The 16,914-nt window shown below is 38.6% G+C and overlaps 1 protein-coding gene across 2 annotated transcripts in view; it reads left to right on the plus strand.

Annotated features, from left to right (window-relative positions):
• The window catches only part of RASGRP2 (RAS guanyl releasing protein 2), a 139,613-nt gene that overhangs the window by 109,951 nt on the left and 12,748 nt on the right, over positions 1-16,914 (plus strand). For both annotated transcript variants that reach the window (XM_053719988.1, XM_053719989.1), the window contains 2 exons: positions 69-210; positions 737-773. In XM_053719988.1, coding sequence (XP_053575963.1) covers positions 69-210; positions 737-773 — 179 coding nt within the window. The remainder of the gene's footprint in view (positions 1-68; positions 211-736; positions 774-16,914) is intronic.

Raw genomic sequence — 16,914 nt, forward strand, 5'->3', positions numbered from 1 at the left:
GCTACAGATAACCATCAGTCACAAGCCATAATTTAGCGCTGAGTAATCTTTTGTCTCTTTTTATGTAGAGATGGGAAAATAAGTAAACAGGAAATGACCACATATTTCCTAAGAGCTAGCTCCGTGTTGGATTGTAAAATGGGATTTATCCATAATTTTTCAGAGAGAACTTTCCTTCGGCCTGTGTCGTGTCATCACTGCCGGAACCTGGTACGTGAAAAGTGCTGGCTTTATTCATATGAACATCTGCGTCCTGCTTTATAACATAACACTAAATGTTATAGAATTAGATGACGTTTGTTAGACTTGCTCATGCAGTTGTATCATTTTATTTTTGTTTGTCATTTGCTGAATGTATTAAAGGGACACTAAACCCAAATGTTTTCTTTCATGATTCAGATAGAGCTGCAATTTTATTAATGTACTCCTATTATCAAGTTTTATTCATTCTCTTGGTATCTTTATTTGAAAAAGCAAGACTCAGCTTAGGAGCCAGACCATTTTTGGTTCAGAACCTGGGTAGAGCTTGCTGATTGGTGGCTAAATGTAGTAAATAGTATCATCAAGCGCTACCCAGGTGCTGAACTAAAATGGTCCGGCTCCTAAGCTTACATTCAAATAAAGATACCAATAGAATGAAGAAAGTTGTTAAAATTGCTGCTCTATCTGAATCACCCTTTAAGGCTGCCACATATATGTGATGTTGTGTAACTAATTCTAACCATCTCCGTTATAGATACTTGGAATTTATAAGAAGGGTCTTAAATGTCGAGGTGAGAATTTAACTATGTGTTTATTAGTTTGTAGATTACAATGTCATTCTCTAAGGGTTCCCCTCAGGGATGTAACTAAAGGGGGTGCAGGGTCACGACTGCTACCGGGCCCATCCTCTTAGGGGGCCCGCAGCCACTGCTCCTTCTAAGCTGTGTTCTTACTACCATCATTCACTCCAGGCGAGTGCACAAGCATTTTAAAAGTGTGCACAGGATCTGGATAGCGTGTATTTTTTTATATAGCAATAAATATATATTTTTTTTATTGGGGGTATCAGTTGTTTCATTTTATCTAAACTTATTCTGGTTTTCTTCCCCCCCCCAAAAAAAAAAAAAAACTATGAAAAATTCTATTTATTCTATCAATATCTTTCCTTGGGATCAGTAATGGTAACATATTTAGAGGATATAAGATTTTAGGTAGAATCATTATTTTAATTAAATGTACTTTCCCCAACAATGAGATACACAGGTTATACTATCTTTTAAGAGTTTGATCTATATATATATAATGTTCAAAGAGAGCACTCTCACTTCCAAAATTTGAATGCCAGGGTGCAAGCAGGTATGTATATAGATGAAAGAAAGCACTTTCTGGTCTTTTCAAGTGAATATTTAATAAATTAAGCGTGACGTTTCGGGGACACACTCCCCTTCCTTTGTCTGAGGAAGGGGAGTGTGTCCCCAAAACTTCACGCTTGATTTATTAAATATTCACTTAAAAAGACCATATATATATATATATATATATATATTTCGCCTAGATCACGAGTCTTGCGTTAGCCTTAAAAAGCAGCTTTGAGAGGTCCCAACGCTGCTTTTTAACGCCCGCTGGTATTACGAGTCTGACAGGTACAGGTGTACCGCTCACTTTTATTCCGCGACTCGAGGCTACCGCAAATCCCCTTACGTCCCCTTACGTCAATTGCGTATCCTATCTTTTTAATGGGATTTGCCTAACGCCGGTATTACGAGTCTTGGAAGAAGTGAGCTGTAGACCCTCTCCTGGCAAGACTCCGACCGCATTTAAAAGTCAGTAGTTAAGAGTTTTATGGGCTAACGCCGGAACATAAAGCTCTTAACTAAAGTGCTAAAAAGTACACTAACACCCATAAACTACCTATTAACTATAATACATTTTTTTAACCCCTAATCTGCTGAACGGACATCGCCGCCACCTACATTATACCTATGAACCCATAATCTGCTGCCCCTAACATCGCTGACACCTACATTATATTTATTAACCCCAAATCTGCCGCCCCCAACGTCGCCGCAACCTACCTACAATTATTAACCCCTAATCTGCCGACCGGACATCACCGCCACTTTAATAAATGTATTAACCTCTAAACCACCGCACTCCCGCCTCGCAAACACTAGTTACATTTTATTAACCCCTAATCTGCCCCCCCCCCAACTTCGGCGACACCTACCTACAATTATTAACCCCTAATCTTCCGACCCCAACGTCGCCGCTACTATAATAAAGTTTTTAACCCCTAAACCTAAGTCTAACCCTAACCCCCCCTAACTTAAATATAATTTAAATTAAACGAAATTAATTTAACATAATTAAATAAATTAATCCTATTTAAAACGAAATACTTACTGATAAAATAAACCCTAAGATAGCTACAATATAACTAATAGTTACATTGTAGCTATCTTAGGGTTTATTTTTATTTTACAGGCAACTTTGTATTTATTTTAACTAGGTACAATAGCTATTAAATAGTTATTAACTATTTAATAACTACCTAGCTAAAATAAGAACAAAATTACCTGTAAAATAAACCCTAACCTAAGTTACAATTAAACCTAACACTACACTATCATTAAACTAATAACCTAAACTACCTACAATTAATTACAATTAAATGAAATAAACTAAATTACACCTAATCTAATCCCCCTGATAAAATAAAAAAGCCCCCCAAAATAATAAAATTTCCCTACCCTATACTAAATTACAAATAGCCCTTAAAAGGGCCTTTTGCGGGGCATTGCCGCCTCGATGAAGCCTTCTGCCATCTGGAGGACCTCTTCTGCCCCGATCGGATGAAGACTTCTGCCATCTGGAGGACCTCTTCTGCCCCGATCGGATGAAGACTTCGGACCCTCTGGAGGACCTCTTCTGCCCCGATCGGATGAAGACTTCTGCCATCTGGAGGACCTCTTCTGCCCCGATCGGATGAAGACTTCGGACCCTCTGGAGGACCACTTGTGCACGGCTGGGTGAATTGGTATTCTTTTTTTTCCAGGTAAAAGAGCTGATTACTTTGGGACAATGCCCCGCAAAAGGCCCTTTTAAGGGTTATTTTGTAATTTAGTATAGGGTAGGGAAATTTCTTTCATGTAATTAGCAAGAGTCCATGAGCTAGTGACGTATGGGATATACATTCCTACCAGGAGGGGCAAAGTTTCCCAAACCTTAAAATGCCTATGAATACACCCCTCACCACACCCACAATTCAGTTTTACAAACTTTGCCTCCGATGGAGGTGGTGAAGTAAGTTTGTGCTAGATTCTACGTTGATATGCGCTCCGCAGCAAGTTGGAGCCCGGTTTTCCTCTCAGCGTGCAGTGAATGTCAGAGGGATGTGAGGAGAGTATTGCCTATTTGAATACAGTGATCTCCTTCTACGGGGTCTATTTCATAGGTTCTCTGTTATCGGTCGTAGAGATTCATCTCTTACCTCCCTTTTCAGATCGACGATATACTCTTATATATACCATTACCTCTGCTGATTCTCGTTTCAGTACTGGTTTGGCTTTCTACAAACATGTAGATGAGTGTCCTGGGGTAAGTAAGTCTTATTTTCTGTGACACTCTAAGCTATGGTTGGGCACTTTGTTTATAAAGTTCTAAATATATGTATTCAAACATTTATTTGCCTTGACTCAGAATGTTCAACTTTCCTTATTTTCAGACAGTCAGTTTCATATTTGGGATAATGCATTTGATTTAATCTTTTTTTCTTACCTTCAAAAAATTTGACTCTTTTTCCCTGTGGGCTGTTAGGCTCGCGGGGGCTGAAAATGCTTCATTTTATTGCGTCATTCTTGGCACAGACTTTTTTGGCGCAAAAATTATTTTCCGTTTCCGGCGTCATACGTGTCGCCGGAAGTTGCGTCATTTTTTGACGTTATTTTGCGCAAAAAATGTCGGCGTTCCGGATGTGGCGTCATTTTTGGCGCCAAAAGCATTTAGGCGCCAAATAATGTGGGCGTCTTATTTGGCGCTAAAAAATATGGGCGTCGCTTTTGTCTCCACATTATTTAAGTCTCATTTTTCATTGCTTCTGGTTGCTAGAAGCTTGTTCTTTGGCATTTTTTCCCATTCCTGAAACTGTCATTTAAGGAATTTGATCAATTTTGCTTTATATGTTGTTGTTTTTTCTCTTACATATTGCAAGATGTCTCACGTTGCATCTGAGTCAGAAGATACTACAGGAAAATCGCTGTCTAGTGCTGGATCTACCAAAGCGAAGTGTATCTGCTGTAAACTTTTGGTAGCTATTCCTCCAGCTGTTGTTTGTATTGATTGTCATGACAAACTTGTTAATGCAGATAATATTTCCTTTAGTAAAGTACCATTGCCTGTTGCAGTTCCTTCAACATCTAAGGTGCAGAATGTTCCTGATAACATAAGAGATTTTGTTTCTGAATCCATAAAGAAGGCTATGTCTGTTATTTCTCCTTCTAGTAAACGTAAAAAATCTTTTAAAACTTCTCTCCCTACAGATGAATTTTTAAATGAACATCATCATTCTGATTCTGATGACTCTTCTGGTTCAGAGGATTCTGTCTCAGAGATTGATGCTGATAAATCTTCATATTTATTTAAAATGGAATTTATTCGTTCTTTACTTAAAGAAGTTCTAATTGCTTTAGAAATAGAGGATTCTGGTCCTCTTGATACTAATTCTAAACGTTTGGATAAGGTATTTAAATCTCCTGTGGTTATTCCAGAAGTTTTTCCTGTTCCTAATGCTATTTCTGCAGTAATTTCCAAAGAATGGGATAAATTGGGTAATTCATTTACTCCTTCTAAACGTTTTAAGCAATTATATCCTGTGCCGTCTGACAGATTAGAATTTTGGGACAAAATCCCTAAAGTTGATGGGGCTATTTCTACCCTTGCTAAACGTACTACTATTCCTACGTCAGATGATACTTCGTTTAAGGATCCTTTAGATAGGAAAATTGAATCCTTTCTAAGAAAAGCTTATCTGTGTTCAGGTAATCTTCTTAGACCTGCTATATCTTTGGCTGATGTTGCTGCAGCTTCAACTTTTTGGTTGGAAACTTTAGCGCAACAAGTAACACATCATGATTCTCATGATATTATTATTCTTCTTCAGCATGCTTATAATTTTATCTGTGATGCCATCTTTGATATTATCAGAGTTGATGTCAGGTTTATGTCTCTAGCTATTTTAGCTAGAAGAGCTTTATGGCTTAAGACTTGGAATGCTGATATGGCTTCTAAATCAACTCTACTTTCCATTTCTTTCCAGGGTAACAAATTATTTGGTTCTCAGTTGGATTCTATTATTTCAACTGTTACTGGTGGGAAAGGAACTTTTTTACCACAGGATAAAAAATCTAAGGGTAAAAACAGAGCTAATAATCGTTTTCGTTCCTTTCGTTTCAACAAAGAACAAAAGCCTGATCCTTCATCCTCAGGAGCGGTTTCAGTTTGGAAACCATCTCCAATCTGGAATAAATCCAAGCCAGCCAGAAAGGCAAAGCCTGCTTCTAAGTCCACATGAAGGTGCAGCCCTCATTCCAGCTCAGCTGGTAGGGGGCAGGTTACGTTTTTTCAAAGAAATTTGGATCAATTCTGTTCACAATCTTTGGATTCAGAACATTGTTTCAGAAGGGTACAGAATTGGTTTCAAGATGAGACCTCCTGCAAAGAGATTTTTTCTTTCCCGTGTCCCAGTAAATCCAGTAAAAGCTCAAGCATTTCTGAATTGTGTTTCAGATCTAGAGTTGACTGGAGTAATTATGCCAGTTCCAGTTCAGGAACAGGGGATGGGGTTTTATTCAAATCTCTTCATTGTACCAAAGAAGGAGAATTCCTTCAGACCAGTTCTGGATCTAAAAATATTGAATCGTTATGTAAGGATACCAACGTTCAAGATGGTAACTGTAAGGACTATCTTGCCTTTTGTTCAGCAAGGGAATTATATGTCCACAATAGATTTACAGGATGCATATCTGCATATTCCGATTCATCCAGATCATTATCGGTTCCTGAGATTCTCTTTTCTGGACAAGCATTACCAGTTTGTGGCTCTGCCGTTTGGCCTAGCTACAGCTCCAAGAATTTTTACAAAGGTTCTCGGTGCCCTTCTGTCTGTAATCAGAGAACAGGGTATTGTGGTATTTCCTTATTTGGACGATATCTTGGTACTTGCTCAGTCTTTACATTTAGCAGAATTTCATACGAATCGACTTGTGTTGTTTCTTCAAGATCATGGTTGGAGGATCAATTTACCAAAAAGTTCATTGATTCCTCAGACAAGGGTAACCTTTCTGGGTTTCCAAATAGATTCAGTGTCCATGACGCTGTCTTTAACAGACAAGAGACGTCTAAAACTGATTGCAGCTTGTCGAAACCTTCAGTCACAATCATTCCCTTCGGTAGCCTTATGCATGGAAATTCTAGGTCTTATGACTGCTGCATCGGACGCGATCCCCTTTGCTCGTTTTCACATGCGACCTCTTCAGCTTTGTATGCTGAATCAATGGTGCAAGGATTACACAAAGATATCTCAATTAATATCTTTGAAACCGATTGTTCGACACTCTCTAACGTGGTGGACAGATCACCATCGTTTAATTCAGGGGGCTTCTTTTGTGCTTCCGACCTGAACTGTAATTTCAACAGATGCAAGTCTCACAGGTTGGGGAGCTGTGTGGGGATCTCTGATGGCACAAGGAGTTTGGGAATCTCAGGAGGATATCCCAGGTGTAGACAATTGGGAAGCGGATTATCTCAGTCGCCAAACGTTGCATCCGGGCAAATGGTCTCTTCACCCAGAGGTATTTCTTCAGATCGTTCAAATGTGGGAACTTCCAGAAATAGATTTGATGGCGTCCCATCTAAACAAGAAACTTCCCAGGTATCTGTCCAGATCCCGGGATCCTCAGGCGGAGGCAGTGGATGCGTTATCACTTCCTTGGAAGTATCATCCTGCCTATATCTTTCCGCCTCTAGTTCTTCTTCCAAGAGTAATCTCCAAGATTCTGAAGGAATGCTCGTTTGTTCTGCTGGTAGCTCCGGCATGGCCTCACAGGTTTTGGTATGCGGATCTTGTCCGGATGGCCTCTTGCCAACCGTGGACTCTTCCGTTAAGACCAGACCTTCTGTCACAAGGTCCTTTTTTCCATCAGGATCTGAAATCCTTAAATTTAAAGGTATGGAGATTGAACGCTTGATTCTTCGTCAAAGAGGTTTCTCTGACTCTGTGATTAATACTATGTTACAGGCTCGTAAATCTGTATCTAGAGAGATATATTATAGAGTCTGGAAGACTTATATTTCTTGGTGTATTTCTCATCATTTTTCTTGGCATTCTTTTAGAATTCCGAGAATTTTACAGTTTCTTCAGGATGGTTTAGATAAAGGTTTGTCCGCAACTTCCTTGAAAGGACAAATCTCTGCTCTTTCTGTTCTTTTTCACAGAAAGATTGCTATTCTTCCTGATATTCATTGTTTTGTACAAGCTTTGGTTCGTATAAAACCTGTCATTAAGTCAATTTCTCCTCCTTGGAGTTTGAATTTGGTTCTGGGGGCTCTTCAAGCTCCTCCGTTTGAACCTATGCATTCATTGGACATTAAATTACTTTCTTGGAAAGTTTTGTTCCTTTTGGCCATCTCTTCTGCCAGAAGAGTTTCTGAATTATCTGCTCTTTCTTGTGAGTCTCCTTTTCTGATTTTTCATCAGGATAAGGCGGTGTTGCGAACTTCTTTTGAATTTTTACCTAAGTTGTGAATTCCAACAACATTAGTAGAGAAATTGGGGTTCCTTCATTATGTCCTAATCCTAAGAATTCTAAGGAGAAATCGTTGCATTCTTTGGATGTTGTTAGAGCTTTGAAATATTATGTTGTAGCTACTAAATCTTTCCGAAAGACTTCTAGTCTATTTGTTATCTTTTCCGGTTCTAGAAAAGGCCAGAAAGCTTCTGCCATTTCTTTGGCATCTTGGTTGAAATCTTTAATTCATCTTGCCTATGTTGAGTCGGGTAAAACTCCGCCTCAGAGAATTACAGCTCATTCTACTAGGTCAGTTTCTACTTCCTGGGCGTTTAGGAATGAAGCTTCGGTTGATCAGATTTGCAAAGCAGCAACCTGGTCCTCTTTGCATACTTTTACTAAATTCTACCATTTTGATGTATTTTCTTCTTCTGAAGCAGTTTTTGGTAGAAAAGTACTTCAGGCAGCGGTTTCAGTTTGAATCTTCTGCTTATGTTTTTCGTTAAACTTTATTTTGGGTGTGGATTATTTTCAGCAGGAATTGGCTGTCTTTATTTTATCCCTCCCTCTCTAGTGACTCTTGTGTGGAAAGATCCACATCTTGGGTAATCATTATCCCATACGTCACTGGCTCATGGACTCTTGCTAATTACATGAAAGAAAACATAATTTATGTAAGAACTTACCTGATAAATTCATTTCTTTCATATTAGCAAGAGTCCATGAGGCCCGCCCTTTTTTGTGGTGGTTATGATTTTGTATAAAGCACAATTATTCCAATTCCTTATTTTATATGCTTTCGCACTTTTTTATCACCCCACTTCTTGGCTATTCGTTAAACTGAATTGTGGGTGTGGTGAGGGGTGTATTTATAGGCATTTTGAGGTTTGGGAAACTTTGCCCCTCCTGGTAGGAATGTATATCCCATACGTCACTAGCTCATGGACTCTTGCTAATATGAAAGAAATGAATTTATCAGGTAAGTTCTTACATAAATTATGTTTTTATTATTTTGGGGGGCTTTTTTATTTTATTAGGGGGATTAGATTAGGTGTAATTAGTTTAAAATTCTTGTAATTATTTTTTTTCTGTAATTTAGTGTTTTTTTTCCGTAATTTAGTTTATTTCATTTAATTGTAATTAATTGTAGTTAGTTTTGGTAATTAGTTTAATGATAGTGTAGTGTTAGGTGTAATTGTAACTTAGATTAGGATTTACTTTACAGGCAATTTTGTACTTATTTTAGCTAGGTAGTTATTAAATAGCTAATAACTATTTAATAACTATTGTACCTAGTTAAAATAAATACAAAGTTACCTGTAAAATAAAAATAAACCCTAAGCTAGCTACAATGTAACTATTAGTTATATTGTAGCAAGCTTAGGGTTTATTTTATCGGTAATTATTTAGTTTTAAAAAGGATTAATTTATTTAATTATGTTAAATTAATTTCGTTTAATTTAAATTATTTTTGTTAGGGGGGGTTAGGGTTAGACTTAGGTTTAGGGGTTAATAACTTTATTATAGTGGCGGCGACGTTGGCAGCGGCAGATTAGGAATTAATAAATTTAATATAGTTGCAGCGACGTTAGGGGGGCATATTAGGGGTTAATAACTATAATGTATGTGTCAGCGATTTTGGGGGCAGCAGATTAGGAGTTTATAAGTATAATGTAGGTGGTGGCGGTGTCCGGAGCGGCAGATTAGAGGTTAATAATATAATGTAGGTGGCGAGGATGTCGGGCGGCAGATTAGGGGTTAATAAGTGTAAGATTAGGGGCGTTTAGACTCGGGGTTCATGTTAGGGTGTTAGGTGTAGACATATTTTTTATTTTCCCATCGGAAACAATGGGGCTGCGTTAGGAGCTGAACGCTGCTTTTTTGCAGGTGTTAGGTTTTTTTAAAGCCAGCTCAGCCCCATTGTTTCCTATGGGGAAATCGTGCACGAGCACGTTTAGCCAGCTCACCGCTACCATAAGCAACGCTGGTATCGAGGTGAGATGTGGAGCTAAATTTTGCTCAACGCTCTCTTTTTTGAGGCTAACGCTGGCTTAAAGAAAACTCGTAATACCAGCATTGTTTAAAGGGAGCGGTAAGAAAAAAAGGAGCGTTAGCCCCGCAAGCCTTACCGACAAAAACTCGTGATCTAGCCAATTATTTTTTAATGCCCAAATATATTAGAAAATTAGGAATTGTAAATGAAAATTGACTAGGGCATGCAATTTAATTTTTTTTTCCAATTTACTTTTATCACCGATTTTGTTTTGTTCTCTTGGTATTCTTAGTTGAAAGCTAAATCTAGGAGGTTCATATGCTAATTTCTAAGTCCTTGAAGGCCGCCTCTAATCTCAGGGCATTTTGACAGTTTTTCACCACTAGAGGGTGTTAGTTCATGTGTGTCATATAGATAACACTGTGTTCACACACGTGGAGTTGCTAGGACCAAGCACTGATTGACTAAAATGTAAGTCTTTCAAAATAACTGAAATAAGGGGGCAGTTTGCATAGGCTTAGATACAAGATAATCACAGAGGTAAAAAGTGCATTATTATAACAGCTTTGGTTATGGAAAACTAGGGAATGGGTAATAAAGGGATTATCTATCTTTTAAAACAATAAATATTCTGGTGTAGACTGTCCCTTTAATATACAAATTAAAAATGGGAAATAACTCTATTTATTATTATTATTATTATTATCGGTTATTTGTAGAGCGCCAACAGATTCTGCAACTCTATTAAAGTATGAGGGATTGGTATAAGATCCAGTCACAACTTGCGGTTAGGTAACTTTCCAGTAAGACCAGGATTGTAAATAAGTATAGACCACAAGAAAAAATATACAGTATAGATAAACGGGGGCCCATTTAACAAGCCCTGTAGGGAGCTTGTGGGTCCGTGTTTCTGACGAGTCTTCAGACTCACCAGAAACACAAGTTATGAAGCAGCGGTCTAAAGACAGCTGCTCCATAAAGCGGTCTAAAGACAGCTGCTCCATAAAGTGGTCTAAAGACCGCTGCTCCATAACCCTGTCCGCCTTGCTCTGAGCAGGTGGACAGGAATCGCCGGAAATCAATCGTATTTGATTGGGTTGATTGACACCTCCCTGCTGGCGGTCGATTGGCCGCGAGTCAGCAGGGGGTGACGTTTCACCAGCAGCTCTTGTGAGCTGCTGGTGCAATGTTAAATGGGGAGAGCGTATTGTTCTCCGCATTTAGCGAGGTCTTGCGGACCTGATCTGCACTGTCGGATCAGGTCTGCAAGACCTATGATAAATATGGGCCATTGAGTGAGAGTTGCTAGGTCAATTGCTGTTAGTGAGAAAGAAATACATTCACTAGTGTTAAACAAATAGTTAGTCTCAATGGTTTTGAAATAGTGATACCAACTAGGGGGGTGTACAGGGTTAAACCTTGTAAGTATTAGGCTCTTATTCCCTGCAGATTAGCTATAATATATGGTTTAAAATGGATTGAATGTCTTTATAGTATCAGATTCACTGCAATGGAGCTATTATAAACAAATAGGTGACGCTGCTATATTGGTTTTGGCAGACTGCCAGTAAGTATCAGCTTGTAGGACCAAATAACTCAAAAATGTTTGAGAATGACCCCTCGATTTAGACTTGGTATAATCACTCAGTAATACATTTTATTGTATTGTGTGATTAAACGCGTGTTAGAGTTAACTGTTCCACAGTGTATATCTTGTGAATCTATGAACCATTAAACAATGATGTTGTTTCCAATATGGCAAAAACCAATATATATCATATAGGAGGCACTCAAGACAAAGACTAATATATATCTTATAGGAGGCGCTCAAGACAAAGACTAATATATATCCTATAGGAGGCACTCAAGACAAAGACTAATATATATCCTATAGGAGGCACTCAAGACAAAGACTAATATATATCCTATAGGAGGCGCTCAAGACAAAGACTAATATATATCCTATTAGAGGCGCTCAAGACAAAGTCTAATATATATCCTATAGGAGGCGCTCAAGACAAAGACTAATATATATCCTATAGGAGGCGCTCAAGACAAAGATTAATACATATCCTATAGGAGGCGCTCAAGACAAATACATATATATCCTATAGGAGGCACTCAAGACAAAGACTAATATATATCCTATATGAGGCGCTCAAGACAAAGACTAATATATATCCTATAGGAGGCGCTCAAGACAAAAAATAATATATATCCTATAGGAGGCACTCAAGACAAAGACTAATATATATCCTATAGGAGGCGCTCAAGACAAAGACTAATGTATATCCTATAGGAGGCGCTCAAGACAAATACTAATATATATCCTATAGGAGGCGCTCAAGACAAAGACTAATATATATCCTATAGGAGGCGCTCAAGACAAAAAAAATATATATATGCTATAGGAGGCGCTCAAGACAAAGACTAATATATATACTATAGGAGGCGCTCAAGACAAAAAATAATATATATCCTATAGGAGGCGCTCAAGACAAAGACTAATATATATCCTATAGGAGGCGCTCAAGACAAAAACTAATATATATACTATAGGAGGCGCTCAAGACAAAAAATAATATATATCCTATAGGAGGTGCTCAAGACAAATACTAATATATATCCTATAGGAGGCGCTCAAGACAAAGACTAATATATATCCTATAGGAGGCGCTCAAGACAAAAAATAATATATATCCTATAGGAGGCGCTCAAGACAAAGACTAATATATATACTATAGGAGGCGCTCAAGACAAAAAATAATATATATCCTATAGGAGGCGCTCAGGACAAAGACTAATATATATCCTATAGGAGGCGCTCAAGACAAAAAATAATATATATCCTATAGGAGGTGCTCAAGACAAATACTAATATATATCCTATAGGAGGCGCTCAAGACAAAGACTAATATATATCCTATAGGAGGCGCTCAAGACAAAAAATAATATATATCCTATAGGAGGCGCTCAAGACAAAGACTAATATATATACTATAGGAGGCGCTCAAGACAAAAAATAATATATATCCTATAGGAGGTGCTCAAGACAAATACTAATATATATCCTATAGGAGGAGCTCAAGACAAAGACTAATATATATCCTATAGTTGGCGCTCAAGACAAAAAATAATATATATCCTATAGGAGGCGCTCAAGACAAAGACTAATATATATACTATTGGAGGCGCTCAAGACAAAAAATAATATATATCCTATAGGAGGCGCTCAGGACAAAGACTAATATATATCCTATAGGAGGCGCTCAAGACAAAAAATAATATATATCCTATAGGAGGTGCTCAAGACAAATACTAATATATATCCTATAGGAGGCGCTCAAGACAAAGACTAATATATATCCTATAGGAGGCGCTCAAGACAAAGACTAATATATATCCTATTAGAGGCGCTCAAGACAAAAAATAATATATATCCTATAGGAGGCGCTCAAGACAAAGACTAATATATATACTATAGGAGGCGCTCAAGACAAAGACTAATATATATACTATAGGAGGCGCTCAAGACAAAGACTAATGTATATGGTATAAGCAGCCTCAAAAGGAGCAAGTTTAAAAGCTTGAAATAAATAGCGCTACACCCGTTAATAGCATTCCCCTGTATACTCCAGGATATATTATAACCTTTTTCCCCTCTTCATGAGGGTTAACAAACTGTGTAACTGGATTAAGAGATTATGGGGCCAATTTATGAAAGTGCGAACGTACATAATCTGCTGTAGCGATCATGTCTGCCGCACATCGATAAATGCCGACAGCATACGCTGTTGGCATTTATTATTGCACAAGCATTTCACTAGAAATGCTTGTGCAATGCGGCCCCATGCCCCCTGCACATTAGTTGCTAGCAGGGGGTGTCAATCCATCCGATCGTATGTGATCGGGTGGATTGCTGTCCGCCGCCTCAGAGGTAGCGGACAAGTTAAGGAGCTTAAGACCGCTGTTTCTTAACTTCTGTTTCCGGCAATCCTGAAGGCTCGCACAGAAATAGGTGTATATGGCCCCATACGGGCTGTGATAAATCAGCCCCTATATATTGCTCTCATCACATTGTTATCTAGTCAGTTACTACTGCTGGGATACCGTTGCAATATTAACCATTGGTAGTCATCTAGGTAGTTTAACAGTACCGCAGCCTGTTGCAACATAGCAAACATCCGTTGTCAATTAGAGTAGTATGGATCTAATCGTTTCCCCCATGCGGTCCCAACAATCCCATCTCCTAACAGGCGTTTAACCTGGAGCCCTTGCCACTCAAATACCTGAAAACAAGAAAAATCATTTGTATTCAATTTTAATATTTAATAATATGTCTGAAAATATATATAGGAATATCTATCTTAAAAATAAATCGAAAATTTTCCTGCATGTAAAGAACATTTGTGTAAAATATTTACAATAAATACACAATAAAACACATTATTAAATATTAAAATTGAATACAAATTATTTTTCTTGTTTTCAGGTATTTGAGTGGAATACATGTGTGTATATATGTGTATATATGTATACATATATACACATATAAATATAAATACACATGTATACACATATATACATATGTATATATACATACATACATACATACACATGTATATGTATACACACAGAGAGAAGCACACTCACAGGAATGAACAACTGGCTCAATACCATTTTTAGCCTGTTCTTTGGCGATTTACCACCTGTGTGCAGCTTCTTGTAGCCCAGTAATGCTTTTCACAGAGAAGAACTTTCCTGTAGTATATCAGTCTGATCCCGCCTATTATGGTCAGTCCAGCGCCAAAATACCAGGCAATTCCTCTCTGAACAAGGAACACAGCAACCCCTGACAAATCCAGACGTGAACCCGTTGCTCAGTGTGCCTAGAGGGATATGGCTGCACCTCACTGACAAGGCCAACAATAGGCTGAAACGTACGTCTGGGGTTTTGCTGTTTCTCTTGTTCAGAGAAGGATTGCCTGGTATTTCGGGGCTGGGCTGGACTGTACTGTGAAGTCAGGATCAGACTGATATGCTTCAGGAAAGTTCTTCTCTGTGAAAGGCACATGTTGAACAAAAAGAGTCTGCTTCTTGGGTGGTGACTAGCCACAGAACAAGCTATTATGCTATTGTTCGTTCCCAGGTTGAGCGCTTCTCTCTTTTTATTTATACATGTATATGTATGTTTATATACAATATAGCCTTTTCCATTAAAATACCTTGTCTTATATCCTATATCTTTCAACCATTGGAACTTTTTTAATATTAATATGACTTTATTTTTATTAGATAGTGTATATTTGAGTTTAACATTTTAATTTAATGTATTTATGTTGTGATTAATGCAACTTTTAATATTGCCCAAACCCTTTACCAGAGGTCTTCAGTCGCACTAACCCGATGAACGCAAACTTAGTTTGTGCTTGTGCGGTCGCATTTAGTTTCAACTTGTAATATGCGCACAATATTTTAATATCGCACATGCACTAATGTTAGTGAGCCACTTGTAATCTAAAAAAAGTAGCAAAAACTCCACCCTAAAGGACCTTGGATATAATACTCAAATATCATTCTCATCTTGGTTCCTCATGTGTAGCATTCGGTAAGAGTGGCAGCTACATTATGCACCAGAAATAAAGTCTAGGGATGCATGGTAGAATTACCTTGTTTTGTGCAGTACTCCCTGTACGGTATTGCTGCCATTTCCCCATTCTATCACTATCAGTGTTTGAGCTGTTCCCCCATATACAGCTACGTACATCTGTGTGCCAGGCTTGCTGAGCTAATCAGCTCAACACTATTAAGATCAGGGGTCAAGTCCTACAAAAAAAAGTGTGTGAACTCACTAAGACTTCTACGCCCCTCACAATTAATCATTTTTATACACACGCACTGTATTTAAATGTTTATAATCTATACATTTTGGTTAATGAAACCAAATTAAATCCAATGAAGCGTTAAATGGTTGCCTTTGGGCCTGAGACTCCTCCGCTGTCAGAGAGTCTCACCCACTTAAGGGGCAATAGTCTTATTTCTGCTGAGGGGATTTAAATAACCCCAGAGCAAGCCACACAGAAATGTAAGCACCATGTGTTCCACACAGTGTGGGGTGATCTTACAGCAGGACCGCTGACAGGCTTACATTTAGGGGGCTATTTATGAAACGTCAACTGAAAATACGCTGGAATTCCGCATCGTAAATTGTCGCGAGATTGATCCGCTGTAGTTATTAAAGCGTCAAGTCGGCAAATGTTGAAATTTGTGACGTAAAATACGATCCCGCGATTTCAATCCGACACAGATCGATGTGAGTTTAAAACCTGTGGTATTCAAGCGGAATTGTGTTCATTCACCCTCCTATTCAAAACTATTTGAAGCTCTCACTAAGTTATCAAAAATTGTACATTTACGCTTGCGTCTTTTCCGACTCAGTGTACCTAGTTTTCAATCCGCCACCCTTGAGGCCATGGATGCCATAGAACTCAATGGGAGTCTGAAAACACAGAAAGCTTATGTTCGATGCTGCAAGAGAATGAAGTATATTACATAATAAAAGTAAATTATAAACTGTATTACAATTGTATACCCTTTCTAAATCAAACAATATTATTGCTCCACATTTGGTGCACTAGTAGATATAGGGATAAAAATGTAAAATACATTACTACTTATGGATTATGCTACAAATTTGTCTCTCATTACAAAGCAAGGGGACAATATTATCCTATAATATAAAAGGCCAAATGTGTTTGTCCGAAGCTGTCATGCGCAGTAGAGACTGCGCGAGGACAAACACACCTGGCCTTTAGGATCCTGACAGCAGAGGTGGAGTGGTGTGGCTGGCGGGAGTGCCGCAATGGGGGTGTGGCTGGTCAGGGCGAGAGGCGTGGCCAGATGGGGCGCCGCAATGGGGGGTGGTCTGGTGAGCGTGGCCTACGGGAGCACCGTTATGGGGCGTGTCCGGGCGGGGCACCACGGTGGGGGCGTGAATGGCCAGGATTGGCCGTGGCTGCAAGAGAGAGGCAAAAGAGGTGGAGAGAAAGCCAAAGATTGGGGGGAAAGAGAGAGCCAAAGAGAGGGAAGAGAGAAAGCCAAAGAGAGGGAGCAGAGAAAGCAAAAGAGAGGGGGAGAGAGAGAGAAAAAGAGAGG

This window comes from Bombina bombina, chromosome 7 (genome assembly GCF_027579735.1).
Source record: "Bombina bombina isolate aBomBom1 chromosome 7, aBomBom1.pri, whole genome shotgun sequence".
Classification (NCBI taxonomy): Eukaryota; Metazoa; Chordata; class Amphibia; order Anura; family Bombinatoridae; genus Bombina; species Bombina bombina.